Below are 23,567 nucleotides of genomic sequence, written 5' to 3'. Positions count from 1 at the left end.
AAATATACGACTTTATTGAATGTAAATCACGAGCTACGACAATGAATTTTAACTAAGATTTATGGCACAAATAAGATTTATATGATTATTATGGATAAGTATGGCGGATCAAAAAACTGGTTAGTTCCAATATTATACATGATAAGAGGTCGAATATGCCTCACGTTGTACGTGCAGAGAACAAAGTCAGAGACAGATAGAGAGAGAGAACGTAAGTGAAAGACCTCGACAGAAACAGAGAGAGAGGGAGAGAAGGCGAAACGAAAGCATCTGAGAACTGCAACAAATAGTTTTGGCAGTATAACAGTATAACAGTTATTTATAACATTTCGAGCAAAGTAAAAGTTAAGCTATGCAAATTTCTGACCCAGCAGACGATTGTGGCGTGTGTGTGTGTGTGTGTGTGTGTAGAGAATTGAGAACAGAGGCAAAAGCGAAAAATGTAGCCGTTATTTGGCCAATTCGAAGCGTGCCGCATGCCAAACAGAATCGAACATCGAATCGAGCAACATTCATCAAGCAAATTCGAACGCCGCTAACGCCGAGTTTCTAAGAATGCATTACGCATACGCACTGCTGGCCGTCGCATTGGCCGCATTGTGGCTGCCACAGCCGGAGGCAGTGAGGCGCTACGATCTGTTCGCACGCAGCGGCGACAATCTCGTCCGTCTGCCCTTCTTCGGCGGCGGCGTCGCCCAGCTGCTGCGCTACCTGCGTCCCCTGGAGCAGCCCAGCGGCGGCTTGAGCAGACGCTCGCCACTGCGCGCCGCACTGGACGAGAACTATGTGAGCTATCGCGGCGTTCAGCTCTGGAAGCTCAACTTCAATGGCACTCGCAAAATGGGCGACAAATCACCGGATGCCCAGTTCCAGCAGTTCGTCGAAGATTTCGGTGAGTAGTGCCTGAGGGGGGCGCTCAGCGGCAGCCCATCAATTTAGCCAAAATACACAGAAATCGACTCGAGCGACGTTCTAACGAGGCGCTCAATCACGGAATACACATATTTCATGTTTCCGATTGGGAACCAAACCAAAAGCGAGCGAGGCTGTACCGAAGATTTGATGCTCTACCATAAGTTAATGAATCACTCAATGTGAGTCGGATTGGTTGATTGATTACACCAGTTTGATTGACTAACTGACTGACTGATGATGTACGTTGAAGTCAATAGGAACTAGCTAGACAGAATAGTTGTTTGATTGAAGATCTACATTAAGGATAATCAGAATAGATCAAAGTGATAGATCGAATAGATCATTCAATCTATACAATGACTGTGTTGACTGCTTGAAGAGTGGATTGAGGTACAGCTAGACTGAATTCAAGATGGACTGATAAGAGAAAAACTTGTAAAACTAGAAATAATGCTGGAACTAGTATTACTTCACCACTTTTGACTCTCAAGGTTGATTGATTGATAAGCAAAGCAAAATGTTGGGACAGCTAATTATCTAATACATTGGGCAGTCTTCTATCATAACTCAAGAGAAACAAATAAGCAATCAAAATATGTATCCATGTATTAATTAAGTAGGCATTTTAAGATAATAGACGGAATTTAGAAATTTATATTGATCGCTGATGACTATCCTTAAAGATATGCAGAGTAGACTTCAAGAAGCGGTCAGGTATGCAAATCGAGTGCGAAGCTTGTAACTGTTCGAAAACACCTGCTGCTGAATTCGAGATCAAAGGTGGGCTATTGACCTCTTTACCGTAAGAATAGAATCGAGCAGCGTGTCAAACATCAAACGCCCAGCCACAAACAGTGACTCAAGTTGAACCACAGTTAGACAGCCGGTCAGCCAGTCAGCTAGTCAACTGCTAATCACCTGGCGAGAGGCAGGCAGGTGGCAGGTGTTCTGCACGCATAAAATTGACATTAATCAAGAAATTTTCGAGCTTAGAATTCGGCGAATCTTGACCTTCTGCTGAGAGATGCGAGAGTGTGGAGAATTAGTTCTGTTTGTGTGGCACGATCAGCATGATGTTATTATTGTTGGCACTGGGCCTCGTACCGCTGCTGACCACTGTTGCCGGCGTCGGTGGTGCACAGTGGCTGCTGTGGCGCAGCGTCTCAGTGCCGGGTCTCACGGCTCTGCCCGACTTGTGGACGCTCAACAGCAGCGAGCTGTACGAGGCGACCTTTGAGAGCCTGCAGTGGCTCTCGCCCACCGATTTGCGTCGCTTCGATTTCCTATCGCCCAGCTCCACATATCAGATCAATCGACGCTATCGCAGCGGCGCCTCGGTGAAACGATATTACGGCCATCAGCTCTGGAAGCTGCACGAAACGCGCCTCAGGCAGCCAAAACTACGCACATTCCTGCGACACTTTGGTAGCCATGAGCCCAACATACCTCTCATTCCATCCATTCATCCATCATGCTGATAAATCTCTTAATCGGTGTATTTCGCAGGCAGCGAGGTGTGGAACGTGAATCAGGACGGCATCGATGTGATCATCGAGCACAAGAACGTGGCTGCCGCCCAGCAGTATATGGCGCAGACCGCGTTCAGCTACAACATCATGATCGACGATCTGGAGACGGCCATCGATGAGACGTACACGGAGATCAGCGACACGGACACCGACCAGGACAATCCATTGGCCAACTACTCGCTGCCGTGGCTAAATCGTGAGGGTGTTCTCCTCACCTGGCGACGCTATCACGACCAAGCAGATATACAGCAATTCCTGCAGAATGTCCTGGAAACGCATGCCGAGCTGGCGGAGATCGTTCAGATTGGCGTCACGCGCAACAAGCGACCGCTGGAGGTGCTCAGGTCTGTAGACAGTTACGTATTGCACTACGTAAACGTTTTACGCGTGTGTACTGCTCACTGTTAAGTCTGCACTGTTAATTAACACGGCTGCTAATGCTACTAATTGCTCTGTTGGCTTTGCAGAGTCTCGAATGGCAATTCAAATAATTTCGCGGTCTTTGTGGATGCCGGCATGCAGGCACGCGATTGGCTCAGCCCGGCGGCGCTGACCTATGCCATCTCGAAGCTGACCTGGCTGTGGGAGCAGGGCCAGGCGGACAGGGCGATGCGTCACATCGACTGGTACTTCCTGCCGTTGGTCAATCCCGATGGCTATCAGTACTCGCGTCTCACCGATCGCCTGTGGACCAAGAATCGCAATTATGACGCGGCCACCGGCTGCTACGGCGTCAATTTGGATCGCAACTTCGACTATGCCTGGGGCGAGGCGGGCGCCTCATCCAATCCGTGCAAGAATCTCTATAGGGGCGCCAAAAGCTTCTCCGAGCCGGAAACACGTGCCATGCGCAGCTTTCTGCTGGGCATGCGCGACTATTTGGGCGCATATGTCTCGTTCGGCGGCTACGGCCAGACGATTACCTATCCGTGGGGCGACGCCGACTATGTGACCAGCAATCAGCGCCAGCTGCGCCACACAGCTCGCCAGGCCATCCTCAACTTCCGTCGCCTCAACCACGCCGAGTACAGCATGGGCAGCAGCTATCGCCAGAAGCTGGCGAGATCGGGCAACGCGGCCGACTGGGTGCAGCAGCACATCGAGCCGCAGTTCGTCTACAATGTCTTCCTCAAGGATCAGGGCCGCTATGGCTATCTAATGCCGCCCCACTACATACTCGAGTCCGGCGAGGAGGTTTACGAATTCCTAAAGACCATTGCACAGCAGTTGCAATAAGTCAAGCCGCATTGAGTTATCTTGATTGCTTGATCAGCATTTATATAAATTTAATTTAATTTGATTTTTTTTTTTTTTTACACTATTTATTTATTTATTTGTCATTTGTTTTGCTTTCAATGCAAACAGCGCGCTATATTAATTAGATTAAACCGAATTCTGCTTGAAATAAACATGAGACATGCAGCATACATATATGTACGTATGTGTATGTGTATGTATATCCATTCGAACAATAGATTTCTCGTCTCTTTATGGGTTTCCATTGAAACTTTATGCAAACAGTTGGCAAAACTTTCAAATGTTTATATCTTTACTGTAATCATCTAATAATTATGGCATAGTCTTGCTAATGGACTTGAGCTAATAGCAACTCTTAAGGCAAACATGAATAATGATGCCACGACTGTGATCGATATCGCTGTAAGATGCCAGGGAAGCACCCAGAGTAATTCATGTGTTTATTTTCCCACTAAAATTATTCATTTTGTGATTGAAATTTATAGAACTTTGAACTGCTTGCTTCAGAGAGGGCGAGAGAGAAAAAAGCGTTGCATGCTTTTAGGCGAACTACTTTAAGCTGTACTTAAACCCAGAAGCAATTATTAAATGAAGCAAACGATATATATTTAATATAAATAAATATATAAAAAATATATATACACACACACACATAGATAACCAAATAGAAAGCAGTCAGGGAACAAAAAAAAAAAAAAAAAAAACTATAAATGAGCGGGTGAGAGAGCAAGTCTGCAAAAGCTGTTGCTGCTCGAGCCTAAGACAAAGACAAAGAGCGAAAGAGACAGCGCAAGAGAGAGGGAGAGGTAGAAACGGCCGATAGCCAAAGCTAGTTGAACTGGGTGAAACTTTCACTTTCAATCGCGTTTTCAAAACTAGTATAAACAAATCGGGGGCGAACGAGAGAGAGAGAGAGAGAGAGAGAGAGCACCGGGGAGTGGGAAGTGGGAAGGTGGTGCTCGTACTGAAATTGGATAAACGACGAATGGCGCGACAGCGGCCAAAAGATGTTATTCATTTATCTATTTATTTAACATGCATATAAAAATTATGCGAAGCAGGCGAAAGGCCAGCGATAAACGTTTGCCGCGCAAAGAAAGTGATTTTCAAGCGCTGCACGAAGACGAAAAAAAAAAAAATTAAAAAAAAATTAAAAAACGATAAATCGAAGAAAAAAGCAAAGCAATATATATCCAAAACATGGCTTGAAAGTGAGCATGGTCACGACCAAGCGATACCCTACATATGCCAACAATGAGACAAAGAGGCTGACATCAAAGGCAAAGCTGGGCCTGCGAGTGTGTGCATGTATGTGTGTAGGTGTATGTGTGTTCCTTTAACTACAAGCATGAATCGCCTCATTTTGAATGGACTACAAAAGCGCATCGGATCGTCAAAAAGGGTAAAATACAAAAGTGAAAATCATTTTTTTTTTTTAAGGTAAAAAGACGAAGCCACAAGAAGAAGATGAAGAAGAAGTAAAGAAGCAGAATAAAAGACGAGCACAGCAACAAAACCAAATACGCAAAATACAAAGCGCAGCCGCAGCAGGCAGAAGAAGAAGAAGCAGCACAAAGAAGTAGCGATATATGAAATTTAATTGGTGTGCGTGTGGGGGGTAGGGGGAGGAGGGGGCGCGGTTTGTGGAACAACATGTTGATTATCATCAAAGGCGAAAGAAAGTAAAAACATGCCAAGTGGGTCAAAAATTGCGCCGTCATAAGCGCGCCACAGTCACACGCACACACACACACACACGTACACAGACAGACGTGAGTAATACAAATGCATAAATGAACGTCAATTACATAGTCAGATGCAAATGCACACACACACATGCACATTTCAACAGTTTGCGCTGTGCTTAAATTAAATTTACAGCAAATCACAATGCCTCACAGATAAAAACACACACTTGCAAGCCGACTGGATACACATGCATATACATACATAGGCATGCATCATACTCATCTGAAGTCATCGCCTGGGAAAACCAATCTTAAAATTATTATGTTTCATACTTCTATAATGTGTGTGTGTGTGTGTGTGTGTGTATACAGTTCTAGCTGTACTCTATGTATGTGTATGGCATTTTAGTTAATGTGTTTTGTCTGGAATTCCCATACTTGCCTGATAGATGGCGAATGTTGCAGGTTCTCATTAATTGAAATCAATAAACTTGCAAAATTTAAATTTGGAATAAATGTAAGTATGGGAAAACTGAATTTTGACTAAGACGATATCTGAATATTGAGTGATTTAAAGTTTGCCAGCCTTACTCCGCTCTAAACTCTTTGTTGCAGTCTACACTCAGAGATATATTCATTTGAGAATCTATGCCTAAATGCAACGCGTGCATACTTTTAGCACAGACTGTGCTCCAATCAAGCTATGCCTAAAATAGAAGTGTTAATTGTGAATGAACTATTTGCGGCGTTACGCTGAGCGCTGAGAACGCGTAGAATGACAAATATAATGCAAAGCTGGGAAAACTAATTTAAAATAGAGCAAAGCAACAAAATAGCGAACGGGAAGATACCCTGTAAAGTTTCATTTCGAGCTATGTTAAATTCGAAATAGCGCTATTACGAAATCAAGCAACTCGACGCTGTTACAGATAATATTTATTTTACTTTTTGCCAACTATCACACACACACGCACGCACACAGAGATTTTGCCCCGTTGAAGCATTTTCAATGGGTATCGAAACATCATTGAAACTCTGCGACTGTTTGCCGTAGCAAGTGCAAAGTGCAAAACGGACGACAACTGCACGACTCTGTGTGCGTGTGTGTGTGAGAGTGAGTAATAGATTTTGATAAAGCACACGAAATGCAACAATAACAGCCACTGTAACAGCGCCAGCAACAGGCGCAGGCGCAGCAACATTAGCGTGCGCAGCGACGCGCGCATTACAGTACGAGAGAGAGTCAATGCCGCTAACTTGCAACGGGCTGGAGAGAGCGCGCGCACTCTCTCTAAAAAAAAAGTAGAAAACGCAATAGCAACAACAATACTGCTAACTGTAATAGCAGCAGTAACCACCCCACCACGCACGAGCTTCACAAATTCGCTATTGTTGTTGTTGTTGCCGTTTTGCTGTTGATGCGTGACTGAGTCTCTCGCACTGCTGCTGCTTCTGCTGCTGGCTGCTCTGTTGCTGCCTGCGGCCGCTGCTGCTGCGCTGCTCTTGGATGCTTCGACTGCTGCTGATACTGCTGTTGTTGTCAATTCATTCAGTACGCGCCGATCGCTCCAAGATCGGTCGTCAGTTTGCAGCGTATTTTTCTTTCCAAAACTGTTTTTTTTTTTTTCACTTTCTGTTGTAATTCTGTTTAAAGTTGGTTGTTTATTCACTTTTTTCTTTAAACCCGGTCTCTTTTTCTGATCGACTTTTTTTTTGGTGTTTTCTTTTTTGTTGGTTTTTTTTTTTTTTTTTTTTCTTAATCGGGAAACAGCCCTCGACGCAGTGGTCCGGCTTGATTTTATATAAAAATTGAAGCTACACAAAGGCAGCACTTAGTCTGGTTCAGTCAGTGGGGGCTGCCAAGTGTAACAGTCACTCACACTCACACACACACACACACACACACACACTGGAAAGGTGTGTCAGCAACTGACCGGCAACTGCAGCATCCAAGAAGCAGCAACAACAACAGCAGCTGGAGCATTAATCACTGTGAAACACCAAAAGTAAGCAAATAAATTGAATTGAATTGAACTGTGTGCGAACGAGAGAGACAGAGAGTGCAACAGCAGAAGAACGTTAATGCGCCTGCAGTGTGAGTGAGGAGGTCATTCGTGATTAACATATACATATGCATGTACCTTAACATTAGCATTAACATTAACATTGTGGCGACTCTTTAGCGTTCACATTTTCGAATGCAAGCGAATCGCAACGAGTTTTAATACCCTGTACGCATTGAAAACTATTCACTAAGGCTGCTTAGTGCATGAGTCAGTATATTAGATAAAATTCAAGTTAGACTATAGAAAACATTCAATATATATACTGGGTATTTTCAGTGTGTACCCCAAACACTTTTTTGTGCAAATACATGAAGAGGATAGTCCACATGCATGCAGGGTAATCGCCACGTCAATCACTCTCCACCAGTGCACTCTTACTTGTTTTCAGAATGTTTTGTGACTGGTCAAGGGAAATGTGCAGTCGCTCCAGTTTTGGAGCAAAGCACGAACCAGCGATAAAATCTGGGACACGTGATCGAAACAAAGGTCGGCCCATATATGATACGAAACGAAACGATACTCTCCATACAGAAAATTCTGTCCGTCCATCCGTCCATCTGTCCGCCTATCTGTACGTCCAGGTGTCAGACACTCCTCAACGTTTGTTTTTAGTACCATGCGAAGCCTCAGAACCTGTTCTCTGTGCCGCTTTCTGAACTATATACAGTTTAACAAAAACAGAAAAAATAGATTCAAAAAAAAAAAAAAAAAGTAAATAAAATAGACTCTATAATCTGTACAGCTCGTCTAAAGCTAATTAACACAATTGCGTGCTAACCAAAGGCGATAACAATTTCGCAACGCCACAACGTTTTCTACGCCCGAAATTTTAAAGAGCGGAAGATTGATTCTGGATCTGATTCAGATTCAGTGCGAATGCAAACATAAAGCTGAATAATTTCTATAAATTTATACTTTAGACAGTGTGCATATATAATTCATTCGTCTCGATATTACGCTAATGCCCCTCGCATACAAATCAATCAAACAAATTTTTGGCCTCCATCAGCACAATATGATATTGTACTTCTCTCCCATTTTAAGCTTTACCGACTTGCATATCAAATCGTTTATTATCAGCTCGATGGATTGACACACATTCAAACACAAATTCAAATGTTTTGTATGAAAATTATATAGATTACTCATATACAAGAGATATACATGATAATGTATAGAATTTAGGGTCTCAACTTTTTTAGATATACGCTTTAGTTTAATTTCCAATTGCCATCACTTTACTTCGTAGTTCTCCAAAAATATTCCAAAAAAACTCATACCCAAAAGTAATTACAAATTATACAACTTTCTAAGCAGCCTAAAAGTTTTTCAAACACCCCCGGAAGTAGCTGAATAGTTATCCAACTAAGTTATATAATGTTGATATCGATTCACTTACAGTTTGCACACGTTTTCGATTATTCGGAATATTTAGTTGCCCAATATTTCACAGTTTCTGTAGCTAGAGATTCTCGACTGATAAATGCAAAATATTTTTGGATGTAGAATTATCTGTTGAACACGCCTACTGGGGACTCACAGACGACATTAGAGACATTTTAGAGACAGGCGGCTAGATGGAGGAAAATTTACACTCGTGTAGACCGCCCACAGTTAAACATGTTAAGGTATATCCCATGGGGGGCGTGGCAGAGCGAAAAACAAAACAAAAAATACAAAATATATATTACAAGAGGTAGAATCAATCAGCAGATTTTTAGCTATTGAACTTTACTTTATAGATAGATATCGGATCGGGAACGCGTATTATGTTCTTAGCTTTTTTTCATAATATGCATACATATATCTATTTAATATAGATAGATATTTTAATTCAAGTTCAAACGAAATTGAGACAATTAGCTGTCAATTTTAGCCTGATTTTTTCCATAGAGCTGCTGACCCAAATACCCAGCAAAGCGTCACTGACTGGGGGTAGCTGGGCGTGCTAATTACTTTCGAGCACTTGACTGATCAGTATCAAACGTTGTTATCATTGCACAGATATTGCTGACAACTGTTAACTGTAGGCTGTTAACTGATTGCTGATAAGATCGATAGCAACATGAATCATCGATCGCTGCTGCTCTGGATGCTGTTTGGCTCGCTGCTGGCCTTGGCCGTGGCGGAGGGCAACTCAAACGCCTCATTGATCTGGAATGTCTTGGGCGATCAGAGGGATGTGAATGACATTCCGGTGCGGTATGATGACACGGAATTGTGGCGTATTCACAACATTAGCGATGCATTGCTCCGGACCGTACCCGTCGCCGAGATAATGGAGCAAAAGTTTGGCGCCAACATTTGGAAGGAAAATCCCGATTATTTGGACCTGTCCATTACCAAGGCGCAAGCGAATGCCGCACGCAGTTTCCTCAACGCCCATCGGATGGACACTGAGGTACTGGCCAGAAACGTCCAGGATCTCATCGATGAAGAGCAACTGGAAGGTATTAGAGCCACCCAGTCAAAACTAGGACGCCGCACAAGTGAGTTGGGCATCTAATGAAATTAAATCTAGAATTGCGCTCGACTTACATCGATTACTTCAATCAGGGAAAGCCTTAAACAGTGGCAGCGAAATGAACTGGAATGATTACCAGTCTCTGGAAACCATATATAATTATATGCGCGAAATACGGGCAAAATATCCAAACATCTGTCGTCTCTACACCATTGGATATACGTATGGAAGACGCGAATTGAAAGTCTTGCGGTATGTTAAAAGTCTAAATTTGAATTACCCTACAGAAGCATATAGAGTATATGTATACATATAGTATCACAAAATCCACACATTTGCATCAGCACACAATAACATAGCTGAATTTAACAGTGACGCTGTTAAGTTAACAGAGCACGTATTTCAGCTACAGCTCGAAAGTATGCAACGCAAATTTTTAGCGGCTCACGGCTGCCAAATGCTAAATTAACATTTTGTGTCGGTGCTTAGAAGTATGCTGCATAAATTATTTACTATGCTAAGCTAACATTGCGCTGTCAATGTCTTGACAATTTGACAAACAGCAGCTGAAGAGTATTTAACATAACTCGCCTAAACCTAGACTTCGATTGCATTTTTCTGTTTTGCAGCATCTCGGAGAATCCGCGCGACAACAAAAAGATTTGGATCGATGGTGGCATCCATGCACGTGAGTGGATCAGTCCCGCAACGGTGACCTTCATACTTTCTAAGCTGATGCAAGACTGGGAGCATCAGCCAAGGTATATTCGCGAGCGGACTTGGTACATAATGCCAGTCATGAATCCGGATGGCTATGAATATAGCCGCACGGTGAATCGACTGTGGCGAAAGAATCGTTCGCCATCGGTGCGAGCCAATTGCTTTGGCGTCGATTTGAATCGCAATTTCGATATTGGCTGGACTAGCCCGGGTTCCTCGAAGGATCCATGCAGCGATATCTACCGTGGCTCTGCACCCAACTCTGAGCTCGAGACGAAGGCGGTGGCCGAGTTTCTGAGCAAGCGCAAATACAATTTGGAAGCGTATCTAACCTATCACAGCTACGGCCAGCTGATCGTCTATCCGTGGGCCTTCAAGGCGGTCAAGGTGAAGGATTCGAATGTCCTGCAACGCGTCGCTAACACTGCTGCCGAACGCATCATTCAAAAGACTGGCACCCCCTACAAGGCAGCCGTCACCCACGAGGTCCTTGGCGTTGCGGGCGGCGGCTCTGATGACTGGAGCCGTGCCGTGCTGGGCGTGAAATATGTCTACACCGTTGAGTTGCGCGATCGTGGCCAGAACGGCTTTGTCCTGCCACCCAAGTACATCAAGGACACGGCGGTCGAGGGATGGACTGTGGCCGAGACAGTTGCCCAGGCCATTGGCTAACCAGGGGTATTCCCCTCTGCAGCTACGATCTATAAGTGTGTGAGTGCGCCTGTCTGTGTGAATGCTTATTTATGTATGCATGTACATTGTACATATGTAAAAGATAAAGAAAAAATATATATATATATACTGTACCAAATTAAAATTGATATAGAAATCCTTATTTTGTTGCTTTATCTTAACGAGAGCTGAATCAGAGCTGAATCATGACTTATATAGACTAAAATTATACTTATACATACTACATAAGCATGTACATGTTCCCTCTCAGTCCCTCAATCGATCCTGTCTAGAGATGCACAACCTTTGATTCCCTCCTATAATCGACAATTATCAAAAACCTCGGTACCAAATAAGCTGGCGAGGTAAAGATAGACAAACAAATTGAACTAGTTCCTAAACACAGAAGTAAGACAACAAGTGGAAACAGGTCAACTCATAAATGTCATCGTAAGGCGAGCGGAACGAACTTATAGAACTCTAATAATCTCTAATAATAAGCTCATAATCTAGCTTATTAACAAATCAATAATAAGCTGTGACATTAACAGACAGAGAAGTCATATTGAACTGGATCATGAGCAACTTATATAAACAGACACTGGTAGCGAGATTTAACTAGACCAAAACTAGTTCATAATCGACAATGTTATCGGCTCAAATCGAAAATCAATGCATCATACATATTGATAGGCAAACAATACAAATATTCTCACCGTATCCTCGTCGTCATCGGTGTTATCCACTTGCTCCAGCTGCAGCTGCCGAGCCAAGGTGCCTCCGCCATTGTGCGTATGATTATGGAGATCCTTGGGCGTGGACTCCTCAGAGATGACCGACTCTGAGGGCAAATTTTCGACAAATGCCACAAAATTGGTCAGCGGCTCAGCGGCTGTCGGTGGCGTGGAGGCTGTGGAGTTGCCCAACGATGTGACCTTATTATTAGTCGCGTTGACTTTGGCTTGGCATGGAGACTTGGTGCTGGATTTAATGGTGCTCATAGTGGTGGTGGTCGTGGTGCTACTGCTGATGCAGCGGGAGTAGCGTGTGTTTAGCTTGATGCTGTTCTGTGGCGATGCCAACGATTGGGGCGAGGGCGTGGTCGAGGGCGTCTGCCGTTGACTTCTGGTGTCACCATCCCCATCGCCATCGATGTCCCCATCGCCATCGCCGTCGCCTAATCGCAGCTGTTGTTGTATAAGACGCTCGGCTTCCAGCAACAGCTCATCTACGGAACGCATGTCTGAGCTGTCTGCAAGGCGGTTCACCTCCTGGAATATCGTTTCCGGATCGGCGGGCTCCAGGCTGCAGTCCTGCTCCTTGGCCAGAAACTCTATGATCGAACTGCTGCTGGTGTAGTCTAAGACACTGCTCAAATCTCCATTGATGGCGTCTGTGTGTCCATTGCTTACATTCTCGCTGTCCGCCTGCCGGGGGCGAGGGCGTGGACGTGTCGACGCCATGGGCTGCACCTTAGACATTTTCCAGTTGCAGTTGCAGTTACAGTTGCACCTGCTCTCACTCTTACTCCCACTCCCGCTGTCTTCGCCCCCTCTCGCTCGCTCTCCTCCACTGGCTGCTGTTGTCTTTGCACACACGCTCACGCACATACACACACAGCTGCAGTGGCGCTGCGTTTTGTTTATTTGTTTTGCCTTGTTGTTGTTCCTCTTGTTGTTGTTAGTTCTTTTATTTTATGAATTTACTGCCTGGACGATAGTCTTATATCTGACCGCCAACGTTGCCGTCGTCGCGCACTATTAGATCTTAACAGCAATTTATTTGTAAAACTAAAAAATTAAAAACTACTTGTTTTTCTCGTTTAATTTTTACGCTCGCATTATTTTTCCGTCTTGTTTGTACAATTGCCATAAATTACGACTACTGCTGCTTTTGACATTCGCCCGTTCACGTATTCACTCCACATCTAGCAGAGTGACTCCACCTATAACAGAAGGCGCTGTTATTAACAGTTTTATATATTCAAATTTTATCAAAGAGCAAATAAGAAAAAACTTAACATTTTAAAATATTTTTCTAATTCGATTGCAACTTTGCTCTAATATATTTTAGATTAAGAGCCTACGTTACAATCAGTTGAGTAAATTTGCTGAAATTAATATAACATTTTCTCAGACAAATGCAAATGCAATAAAAAATATAGTCCCTAAAGGTTCTTTTGCAAAAATTTAATAAAAAGCGGACAAATAATTTTCTTTAAATTTTATTTTAAGTTTTTTTCAAGAACAATTATCATATATATAGATATATATACATTTATAGTGTTTAAAGGTATTCTTAAATATATAGATTTTTCACATTATCCACAAATTTTAAAACAAAAAATAAATACATATATAATTTGTTCCCGAAATTGTTTTTTTCTTTTACATAGATACATATATATATACATATATATTTATATATCTTGTTTTTATCTCAGTTTTAATCATAAATATGACATTTTTAGATTTCTTTTTAGTTTATCTTTTATAATTTTAAACATACACATACATACATTGTTTTCTTTTTTCGTTTTCTTTTCTATTTATGGATAAAGTTTGTTGTGTTACTTAAACACTAAACGCATAAAATATTTATATATTTCTTGTTTTTCTCTTCTTCACTCTATACATGTACAAGTGTGTGTGTGTACTAGTTACAAAAAAAAAAAAAAAAAAAAAAAAAGAATATTATAAGTGTAATAGTAAAAAATGGATTAAATAATAACTAGTTTTGCTCAGAATAAAATCGTTGGAAAAAACAATATGTACATTGGATTACGTGTAAATATATAATAATAATAATTATAATTATTTGCGTAATAATAATTGCTAGTATTGCTTATGACTATATAACGTACACATTATCAGTAGTTAATTTGGATCTTTGAGTGTTTGTCTGTGTGTTGCGTGTGTATGTGTGTTGTGTGTGTAGTTAAAACGCTGACCATGCTCATGAAATTTGCTATCACTTTTTGTTTTTTTGTTGTTGTTGCGGTTTTTTTCTTTTTAAATACAATAAAATATTGCAAAGCTAAGCTAAAACCCAGGACAGAGCCGAGCAGAGCACAGCATAATTCTATACATATATAAACACATATATATATATATCTATATATATATATATATTCATTCACATACATATTCGTAAATAAATAATTAACCGTCATCTATTACAAAACAACATAAATAGTTATTAATTTGGTGGCAGGGTTTTAGGTGGATGGCATTTAGCTATCCATAGATTTGGCTTCATGCTCATCCAGCATTGATTATCTGTGACTGCTGTACGTCTTGAAGACACGCGGCATGCCGCTGCTGCTGCTACTGCCGCCAGTGCTGCTGCTGCTGGTTGTGGTGTTTGTGCTGCTGCTGCTGTTGCTGCTGCTATTTGTGTTATTGTTGCTCACGGCCGTGCTGCCGGCCGCCTCTTGCGCCTGCTGTTGATGATGATGATGATGCGTCGTCGTCTCCAGATTGAGTGGCATCGGCATCGTATGATCCTCATCAGCATGCTCATAGATATAATCACGCTTCTTGAAGTTGTCAATGATCTTCTTGGTGGACTTCATGTGCGCCACAAAGGCAGCCTCCAACTGCAGGAATTAACCAAAAGTCATTTATATAGATTATGGGTATTTCTGGATATGGGAATAGGCTTTACGTACACTGGATGTCAGATTCATAAAGGTGTGATATTTCTCCAGGACACCGATGATCTCCTTAAAGCTATTGCCTCGCAGTTGCTGTCGCACAATTGTTTCATTCTGCTCATTGTCCGTGATCAGGTTGCCGATTAATATCGCCGCATAGCTGCCCTTTAGCGTGTGCTCCATGTGATGGCCGGCGCGTTGCACAACTGTAAATTTTTGCAAAAATCAAATTAGACTCATTTTGTATATGCATATACCTATAATATATATGTATATATATATATAGGATCTATATCGACACCTAGTTAGCTCTCAATCTGCACTTGCATAAACTATATTGTTTATATGTTTTCCTACTCTTACTCTATACTTCTCTCTCTCTCTCCCTCTCTCTCTCTTTCTCTTTCTTAGCTAAACCTTTCCGCTTGCTCAGAACTGTCTCAATTTCCATAGAATTGTTGTATTTACCGCCCACCTCAAATATCGTATTCTTTTGTAAATATTCAAAGTCCATTTCTTTGTAAATCTATATATCTTGGCCTGGCTTCAATTACCAGCCCTGCCCAGCTGGCTGAGTGGAATGTAAGCGAGACACTCAAATTTCAACGCATGTGGATGGTGTTTACGCAGAAGCGAATCAATATAAACAAATGGACAGCTTGCTGGCTGATATTGATTCCCGTCTGTCGATCGGTATGGGACTTACGATTGTTGACCGTCTCCTCGACCTCCTCCTGCTTCTTTTTGCTCTTCTCGTTGCTCTCCAGGAAGGCATCCGTGTTCTTCTCCACCAATCTGCAAGCGAACGGTAATTAGTTGATGAAGAAATCAAATTACGAATCTTCTAACGCACCTGGCTAGCTCCTCGCACTTGTAGAAGTACTCGAGCAGCGCCTGCACCGCGCTGACGGCCTGATCACCAGGCGTTGGATTGTCCGCCACGTATTCGGCAGGCGCAGTCGCCTGCATCAGCGTGGCGCGATTCGGCGCCGTGTGCATGCACAAGTTAATCAGCAGGGTGAGCACCTGGAGGAGACACAAATGACAAATTCGAATATGAGTATGCTATGACGAGGCATGGGATTCAGCGTATGACTGGCCAGTGCGACTCACCAATATGCTCAGCTCGAAGACGCAGCGATCCGGAATGTAGTTGGATGCGAGCAGCAGCAGATGGAAGCTCGTCTCGATGACATCGCTCCGTTTGCCCAGCAGCTCGGCGCCCAGCGAGGGCTGCGCCTCGTTGAACGTGTGCGTCAGATTGATGAGCACCTTCATGACGGGTATCAGCAGCTCACGCATCGCCACGCCCGGATGCTCTTTGCTGCTGCTCTGCTCCGCTGTCGACGGATGCAGCAGCAGCTGTCGGTCGCAGAGGCGATAGAGGAAACACAGCGTGTCCACGGCCCGACCGTTGGCATAGGTGAGCATATACCGTTGGTTCGCCTCGTTGTGCTGCGTCACGTTCTCGAGCACGCGCAGACAGCGCGCCACCGTTTGCATATTGTCGAGCAGCGCTGGCTCCCAGTTGACCAGCGCCATGTCTTTTGCCGCTGTCTCAATCACCGGATCGCAGAAGTTCGAGATTGTCTTGATGATGTGCTCCAAGCCGCCCAGTTTGCGCAGATCCTCCTTGAACCATTCGCCCGCACGTTTCGATGTCAGCGAGAGCAGCGTCTCCATGGCCAAAGTGCCCACCGTGATGGACTCCACGTTTAGGTGGGTGCCCTTGCCCTGCGCCTTGATCTCCTCGCACAGCTCGCGCACCTTCTGCTTGTTGCGCTCGTAGATGGGTCGATCTGTGTGCGCGGCCACGCCCACACCTTCAGCCTCCAGCAAATTGATCATCAACTCAAGTGAGTCCCGATCCAGATCCATGTTGAGGCCCTCCTGCGAGAGTATGTACATAATGGCCGAGGTGCACAGACCCAGGCTCAGATCCTGGTTGGCATCGGAGAGCGCCTGCAAGAGAGAGAGAGAGAGAATGATTAGCTATTGGCTTTCATTGAGGACTCTTCCCACACTCACCTTGAAGAACTTGGTGACCACGCCGTGGGCGCGCACATGCATGCGGAAGGCGGGCGTCATGCATTTGGTGGCCAGCTGCAGGGCGGACAGACAGCGGGTGGGCGGCGGATTGTGCGGCTGCAGTGCGTCCAGTATGTACTCCACATCGTCGTACATCTCCTGGTACTCGCCAATCTCCTGTATCTGGTGCGCAGTCTTCACATTCCGCACCACCGTGTAGTACTCCTTTGTCTTACGGTCCACCCGGAGACCCGTGCGATCGCCAGCTCCGCCGCCGGCAGCTCCGCTGCTGCCATTGCCGCTGCCAGCACCGCCGCCGCTGCCCTCATCCGCACTCGGCTCCATATCCATGTCGAAGGCGTCGCCAGATGTCGCTGCCAAGGATTGAGCATTGTGCTGTGGCTTGGCCAGTCGACTCAGCTTGCCCAGGGCGGGGCTCTCGCCGCGCAGGGTGGAGCTGCTGCAGGTATTGTTGTTGGAGTTGCTGTCGCCAAAGTCGCCGTAGATGGCATCGATGGCTGCCGCCTTGCCGGCAGCGGAGCCGTCAGCCTTGGCACCGACGCCGCCCGCTGCTGTCGAGGCGGACGCATTGCTCGCATCGCTGCCCGTGCCGGCGCCGTTGGCCTCCAGCGCCGCATCCCAGCTGTGCTTGTACAGCGCCCGCTTGGCCACCGTCGCCTGCTCAGCCTGGTCCGAGGGCACCAGTGCCCGGCTCTTGAATATGCTGCCCTTCTTCTTCGAGATGACCAGCTTGACGGCGCCGCGTTGCGTCTCCTCGCTGCTGCTGACATTGGTGACGCTGACGCTGCTCGCGGTTGGTTCTGCCCCACCGGCGGCGGCGGCGGCGGCGGCGGCAGTGGCAGCAGCAGCGGCGGCGGCAGCAGCACCAGCTCCACCCGGCACCTGGTTGTCCAGCGTGAGGGTGCGCTTGAACTTGTCCTTGAATTTGAAGTCACGCGGCGGCGGCGACGAGGAGGAGCCATCGTGCTGCATGGAGGACCCATTCGAGGTGTTCGACAGCTCGTCCATGCCGGGATCCGGTTCCGCGTCCGCATCCAGCTCTGTGTGCGGCACCTTGGCCGGCGTTGGCTGCGCCTCGCTCAGCTCCTGGCTCAGCTGCTCCGCCTCCGACGTTTCGGCATGCTGCAGCAGCTGCGTCACCTGCTGATTCTTGCGCTTGCGTCCGTAGCTGCGCGTGCCCGCAACACCGCCAGCATTGGAGCCACCATTGTCGGTGGCGCGACTGGCCTCAGCCTTCGCCGACAGATTCGCGGCAATCTTGTTGATGTTGTTGTTGTTGCTGCTGCTGTTGTTGTTGTTGCTGCTGGCCAAATTGTTGTTGATGGCGCGCGCCGCGGCACGACCACGTCGCGGCACTGCTTCATTGGCCGACGCCTCGACTGCCTCCGCCAAGGCCTTCTCGGGCGACTCAGCCAACTCCGCGTCCTCAGCTGTTGCCGCTGCCTCCAGCCGCCGGCTGCCACGCGCCCGTGTCGCACGCTTCGAGGGCGACGTCGTTGTGGCGGTGGCTGTCGTGGATGTGGGCGATGTCTCTGTGGGCTTGGCGCGCGCTCTCGTGCGCGTCTCCGTCGGCGTCGTCGCCTCTGCCGCATTATTGTTGGCCTTGCCACGCGCACGTCCTCGCGTCGCGCGCTTTGGCTGCTTGGACTCGGCTTGAGCCGAGGCGCTATCATCGGCCCCATTGAGCCGCGGCACCTCATCACCGCGCAGAACCGCCAATATGTCCTGCTGCAGCGGCTGCTCCACGAGCGACAGACGACCATCCATTTGATCTGCGCCTCCTGCAGCCGTGACTGCGGCTGTGGCGGCTGGAGCTGCTGCTGTCGCTGCTCCAGTTCCGCCGGCATTGGCGCCATCCATGGTCATCATCATGGACTCCAGACGCGACTCAATGTCCGACGGTGGCGCCACCAGTGACGAGTGCTGACTGGTCTCCAGGTCGCTAGTGATGACACTCGAGCCGCGACTGCGTATCACACAGCTGTCCTCCTGCACGGCCTGCGCCAGCAGCTGCGGCGTGCTGTTGCCCTTGGATGAGATGCTGCCCAGCACCGAGGACTGCGAGTCGAAGTCGTGATCCGAGCGTGTCGTCGGCGATATGACCGATCCCCGATGCAGTTGCTGCTGTAACTGCTGTTGTTGTTGTTGCTGGTGTTGCTGCTGCTCGTTCGCCAGCGCCAGATGCGGTGAGGGCGTCTTGAACTCGGAGCTCTGAGCCAGTTCGCTGGCCGTGGACGCTGTCACCGGCTGAGTGGGCTGCACCTGTTCGACTAGCTGGGCGTGCTTGAGGTGTTTGTGCTTTTTGCTTTTGGATTTCTTTTCGCTGCGCGACTCCTCGCCGGCGGCTTTGGCAGCTGCGGCGGCGGCTGCTTTGGCAATTGCGTTCCGGATGACGTCAGTTTTGATGATCAGTTTCAGGCGTTCCTTGGGCGGTTTGTCTGGTGAGATTTTCACTGTGCAATAGTTGATTTCAGGTGGCTCCTCTTCTTCTTCCTCGTCCTCCTCCTCCTCCTCCTCTTGCTCGTCCTCCTGCTCGTCGTCGTCGTTGTCTACCGCTGACTGCGCTAAGGACTCCCTGTTACCGCCCGCTATGCCGTCGTTGTCGTCCTTCCCTGACTTTGCCGGCGGCTGTCGCAGAGGTTTTACAGTGATTTTTGGTGCAGGAACTATAGCATCGATTGGATGATCATGCAGCGCATCGTTGGGCGTCTCGTATGACATGTGCTGCTGGGCAGGCGAACAATTTGGCGGCTCCTCGCTGTCCGTGCTGACTAGACGTGAGGTGCCCTGCAATGGAGAAGGCCAAATGAATCCATTGTTTATAGCCAAGCAAACGTTTCTCTCTCTCTCTCTCCCTCCCACTCTCTGTCTGTGTCTCAGCCTATGTAGGATAGTTGATAGATTTTGTTTTTTTTTTTTCTGTTTTTCAGCCGTAATTAACAGTTGGCTAACGGCAGCGACAACTGTCGCACAACACATACAAACGGCTACTGTGCCCAAGCGGCGGCCGCAGCCAAATGAATACGCTAAGAAACAAACTGAGCGAAAGAAAAAAAAAAAAAGAAGAAAAGAAACAGAAACTCAAGAAAAGAAATGAAAAAAAAAAAACTCCGTTTAATGTAAAAGCGCGCGTAATTTAACACTGTGCTGCTTGTTGTTGTTATTGTTGTCGCTTTCTCTTTCCCACACACAGAGCGCTTCAAGCCGACCAACAACACTATGGGGTTGAGTGCGTCAGTATAGGTGCATGTGTGTGTGCGTGAGCGCGATGAGTGCGAACGACTAAGCAGCGAATGAGTGAGCGCGTGAGTAAGCGAGAGGCAGAGAGGAATCTCCTCTCACTGAGCGCGTCACTCGTGCGCGCTCACCTCAACGCACAGTGGTTGATCAGATGACAAAAAATGTGTCAACTCTGCACAAATGCAAATCAGCTAACTTTGGGTAATTGGAGAATCAGCGAATCGTCATTTGGATTATCCAATTGATCCATAAACAAAATATACTAGACTCTGCACTCTGCTTAGATAATGGGTTCTTATGGAATATTTCTTATCAAACTCTCTTGGCAGAGATAACAGCAATTCTTGATTGTAATATATATATATATGGTAGATTTTCAATCAATTTCGTGAGTTGAAATTGTCAAAATAATAATATAGAAAATAACCCAATTATTATGCTGAACTAATGTTAGTAGACTGCTCTGTGATTTACTAATAATAATGAATAATAATATTCTTTTGATTTTTGACTAGTATCTATTGGGAGAGCGATTTAAAATTTAATACCTTATTCGTTAATTTAAAGAATTGAATTAGTTATTGGACGAGATTACATTATCTATATAGACCATCCTTTTGTCAGTATCATCTATTCCCCTTATCTGTGTTTCAACCAGCATTCACCCTAGCCGTAATATCCATCAATCTGTCTAAATATTTACATATCTGCCTATTGATCTATGTATCGATTATCTGTTTATCATTGTATGTGAATATATGAATATCTTTCGATACATATATATCCAAACGACTATCCTTATATCCACCTATAATCTAAGAATCTATATAAGACCGAGGTCAAGTTTTCCTTTCTAAGCTTTCCCAATACAAATCGAATCGTAAAGCCACAGCAACTCACTTTGGAAATGCGCAGAACAATTGGCGGATGCTCGGGCGTTCGGGAAGCACTGGACGAGGCGGATGCAGATGGCACTGTGGAAGCAGAGGATGCTGCGGCTGCTGCTCCTACTGCGGAGCCAATAGCTGCAACACTGGGCGCCGTCGTGGGCGGAGGAAGCGATGGATTGACATCGGCCACTGCAGCTGCCCCGGCTGGGAGTGCTGTGGACGCAGATGCCAATGCAGGTGTGGCAATCTCATGTGATGCTGTTGTCGTTTCGGACGCTCGCGTTTTGGGAATGATCAGATCCTTGATGGGCGTGGGATAGCGTTCGTCCTCGTCCACTTCGCAGTAGTTGACTGCTTTGCGGGCGCGTCCCAAAATCCGTGACGGCGGCGCCTCTGGCTTCAGTTTCTTCTCCTCCTTCAGTTTCTTTTTCTTGCCCTTGGGCTCGGCTGCGGGCGATGCACCGGTAGCCGTATCCATGTGCTCGGCGTCCAGGGCCAGGCTGTCGCCCAGTTCGGCGGCGCTAAACGCACCGGGCGTTAGAGCGGCCGTCGCCGTAGTAGCCGCTGCCGCTGCCTTCTTTTTGGGCGACTTTCGCTTCCGCTCAGCGGAGTTGCCTTTCGCCAGCTTCAGCTTGATGGGCTCCCGTGTGGGCGTCATGTGTATCGCCGTCGACGCCTGATCTCGCATCGGCGACGTGCCGGCCACACAGTGCGGCAGCTGTTGTATAATCTGTGCTATCACCTCCGGCGGCGCCGTGTTGCGCGACTTGAAGAACTTCTTGGGCTTTGGTGGCTCCGGCACCGACACTGACATATCATTGGGATCGTGATCATGTGTGGAGGCCGGGCTCTGAGCAGGACTAGCGGCGGCAGCAGCAGCCGCAGCCGCTGCTGCCATCGGATGTAGAGCGGAGAGTGTGTAGGTGCGGGTCGAGGTGAAGCCCATCTTGCCCCATTTGCCAACGGTGCCCACGGAGCGGGCAACTGTTGGCCGGTTTGTGTTCTCCTTCTCCTTGCAGAGCGAGTCCAGCGGCACCACAATGTTCTTGCCCCAGCGCGACATCTTGACCAGATGTCAGTCGTTCAGCGAGCGTACTTCAATTCGAGTTTCGCCTGTGATTCTATTTGTTGTTTACACTTCTTCTATGCGATGGTTGGCGCGCGTGGCCGTTTGATGGCAATTGCAACAATTACACTGCAAGTGGAAGAATGGAATCATTAGACATGTAATCACTCAATATCACTTGTCAAACTGCAGTTAACTCTTCATTTAATTTACTGAAGTATTGCAAAGGAAGCACTTTCAAGCGGAGCTTTCCGCAGCAGCAGCAGCAAATGTCAAGAGGCAACAACAACAAAACACAACAAATTAACTGCCGTAAGCATGGTATGCGTGTGAGCGAGCACACACTAGTGTGTGCCATTGCGAGCACACAGTGCGAGCGCCAGCGATTTACCATTTTTATTATTGCCAAAAAGAAAATCAAAAAAAAAAAAAAAAAAAAAAAAAGGAAAGAGAAATACGCACACACTCACAAATGGCAAAACAAATCAATGCACATTCAATTTATTTGTTGCACTTGTTATTTGGTTTGTATTTGGATTTTCCTCAAACTGTACAAATTGTATTGATGCTCTGCTTCATGCTCACCTGAAACAAAACATTTGTGTTGCAGCCAATGTTTGTTGTTTGTTGTTGTTGCTGTTGTGCTGCGTTTATTGCGTGAATGCATGTGCGTGCGTGTGTATGCATGCATATGTATGCACGAAAATCTCTGTTGCTCTGTATCGTATGTATGTATGTGTGCGAGCAGGAATGCAATAAAACAGAAACAGACAGAAACGTCGTCGTTCGCTTATTGGCGCAATTTTGTGTTGCACGCGCGAATTTTTTTTGTCGTTTAGCTAGTTTTCGCGTTTTTGAACGCACTTGTACTAGATCAACAGAATTGTTATTATATTAACTAACGCACTGTTGCCGCAGGCTGCCTATTTTGCATAGTTAGTGGCGATTGCATGTTTTTTGTTGCACACATTTTCCACCACTTTTAACGCAGCGCATACGAAAATCGCAACGAATCAGGTACAACAACAGTTACAGATTATATACATACAAATCGCTGAAACTATTGCACATTGCGAATACGCGCTCGATTGCGTTGGTAATTGTATGTTTGCCGAATTGTTAAATCAATTGAAAATCTCGCAAAACACACAAAAATATTTAATTTTTCTTCGCAACTACGTTTTAGAGTGACCAAATTTTGTTTGCGTTGTTCAGCTTGGCATTCACCACGAACGGCACAGTGTTGTCTTTCATTGTATTACGTGACTCTTTTTTGCGTTTCGCGCTACTCGATAAGCGCTCACGTTGCACATTTTGCGTTACGTTGCGCAGGCTGCGCTGCCAACTTTTAGTGAA

General features: G+C 46.1%; 4 protein-coding genes across 7 annotated transcripts in view; 2 read left to right on the top strand and 2 right to left on the bottom strand.

Annotated features, from left to right (window-relative positions):
- Positions 1-13,234, bottom strand: part of LOC108656379 (uncharacterized) — a 30,048-nt gene extending 16,814 nt beyond the window's left edge. Inside the window, exon 1 of the mRNA XM_089264962.1 lies at positions 12,028-13,234. Coding sequence (XP_089121088.1) covers positions 12,028-12,921 — 894 coding nt within the window. The 5' untranslated portion in view covers positions 12,922-13,234. The remainder of the gene's footprint in view (positions 1-12,027) is intronic.
- On the top strand, positions 459-3,853 carry LOC108656390 (carboxypeptidase B). Of its 2 annotated transcripts, none has more exons than XM_030388220.2 (3): positions 459-892; positions 2,422-2,788; positions 2,912-3,853. In XM_030388220.2, exons 1-3 carry the CDS (start codon positions 556-558, stop codon positions 3,678-3,680), a joined length of 1,473 nt encoding a protein of 490 aa, XP_030244080.1. In that variant the 5' UTR covers positions 459-555; the 3' UTR covers positions 3,681-3,853. The 2 variants fall into 2 exon arrangements, with proteins under 2 accessions (XP_030244080.1, XP_089121089.1); XM_089264963.1 differs by lacking the exon at positions 459-892 and adding an exon at positions 1,827-2,340.
- Positions 6,966-11,474, top strand: LOC108656392 (carboxypeptidase B). The gene is made up of 5 exons (XM_018108434.3): positions 6,966-6,982; positions 7,161-7,395; positions 9,460-9,944; positions 10,012-10,171; positions 10,549-11,474. Exons 3-5 carry the CDS (start codon positions 9,521-9,523, stop codon positions 11,309-11,311), a joined length of 1,347 nt encoding a protein of 448 aa, XP_017963923.1. The 5' UTR covers positions 6,966-6,982; positions 7,161-7,395; positions 9,460-9,520; the 3' UTR covers positions 11,312-11,474.
- Positions 13,235-13,820: 586 nt separating the features above from the next.
- wapl (cohesin release factor wings apart-like) lies at positions 13,821-23,445 on the bottom strand. 3 transcript variants are annotated; one of them, XM_030389159.2, is made up of 8 exons: positions 22,797-23,445; positions 21,156-22,340; positions 16,995-19,802; positions 16,080-16,928; positions 15,820-15,992; positions 15,673-15,761; positions 14,982-15,172; positions 13,821-14,909 (listed from the first exon to the last, which is right to left on the bottom strand). In XM_030389159.2, the coding sequence occupies exons 2-8, from the start codon at positions 22,206-22,208 to the stop codon at positions 14,586-14,588; spliced, it is 5,487 nt and encodes a 1,828-aa protein (XP_030245019.1). In that variant the 5' UTR covers positions 22,209-22,340; positions 22,797-23,445; the 3' UTR covers positions 13,821-14,585. The 3 variants fall into 3 exon arrangements, with proteins under 3 accessions (XP_030245019.1, XP_030245020.1, XP_089120157.1); XM_030389160.2 differs by having other exon boundaries at positions 23,260-23,445; XM_089264031.1 differs by lacking the exons at positions 21,156-22,340; positions 22,797-23,445 and adding an exon at positions 19,878-20,071.
- Positions 23,446-23,567: the final 122 nt, after the last annotated feature.

Source organism: Drosophila navojoa, chromosome X (genome assembly GCF_054131105.1).
Source record: "Drosophila navojoa isolate 15081-1374.11 chromosome X, UAZ_NAV_1.0, whole genome shotgun sequence".
Taxonomy (NCBI): Eukaryota; Metazoa; Arthropoda; class Insecta; order Diptera; family Drosophilidae; genus Drosophila; species Drosophila navojoa.
The sequence above is the reverse complement of the archived record's forward strand: the minus strand, read 5'-3'. Positions and strand labels throughout refer to the sequence as shown.

Coding starts and splice junctions, on each gene's coding strand:
- LOC108656390 (XM_089264963.1), top strand. CDS start 1,986: ATGATGTTATTATTGTTGGCACTGGGCCTCGTACCGCTGCTGACCACT. Junction 2,341..2,421: donor CACATTCCTGCGACACTTTG/GTAGCCATGAGC, acceptor TGTATTTCGCAG/GCAGCGAGGTGTGGAACGTG. Junction 2,789..2,911: donor CGACCGCTGGAGGTGCTCAG/GTCTGTAGACAG, acceptor TTGGCTTTGCAG/AGTCTCGAATGGCAATTCAA.
- LOC108656392 (XM_018108434.3), top strand. CDS start 9,521: ATGAATCATCGATCGCTGCTGCTCTGGATGCTGTTTGGCTCGCTGCTG. Junction 9,945..10,011: donor AAAACTAGGACGCCGCACAA/GTGAGTTGGGCA, acceptor TACTTCAATCAG/GGAAAGCCTTAAACAGTGGC. Junction 10,172..10,548: donor CGCGAATTGAAAGTCTTGCG/GTATGTTAAAAG, acceptor TCTGTTTTGCAG/CATCTCGGAGAATCCGCGCG.
- wapl (XM_030389159.2), bottom strand. CDS start 22,208: ATGTCGCGCTGGGGCAAGAACATTGTGGTGCCGCTGGACTCGCTCTGC. Junction 15,762..15,819: donor AAGTGCGAGGAGCTAGCCAG/GTGCGTTAGAAG, acceptor GTTCGCTTGCAG/ATTGGTGGAGAAGAACACGG. Junction 15,173..15,672: donor CGAGGAGACGGTCAACAATC/GTAAGTCCCATA, acceptor AAAAATTTACAG/TTGTGCAACGCGCCGGCCAT.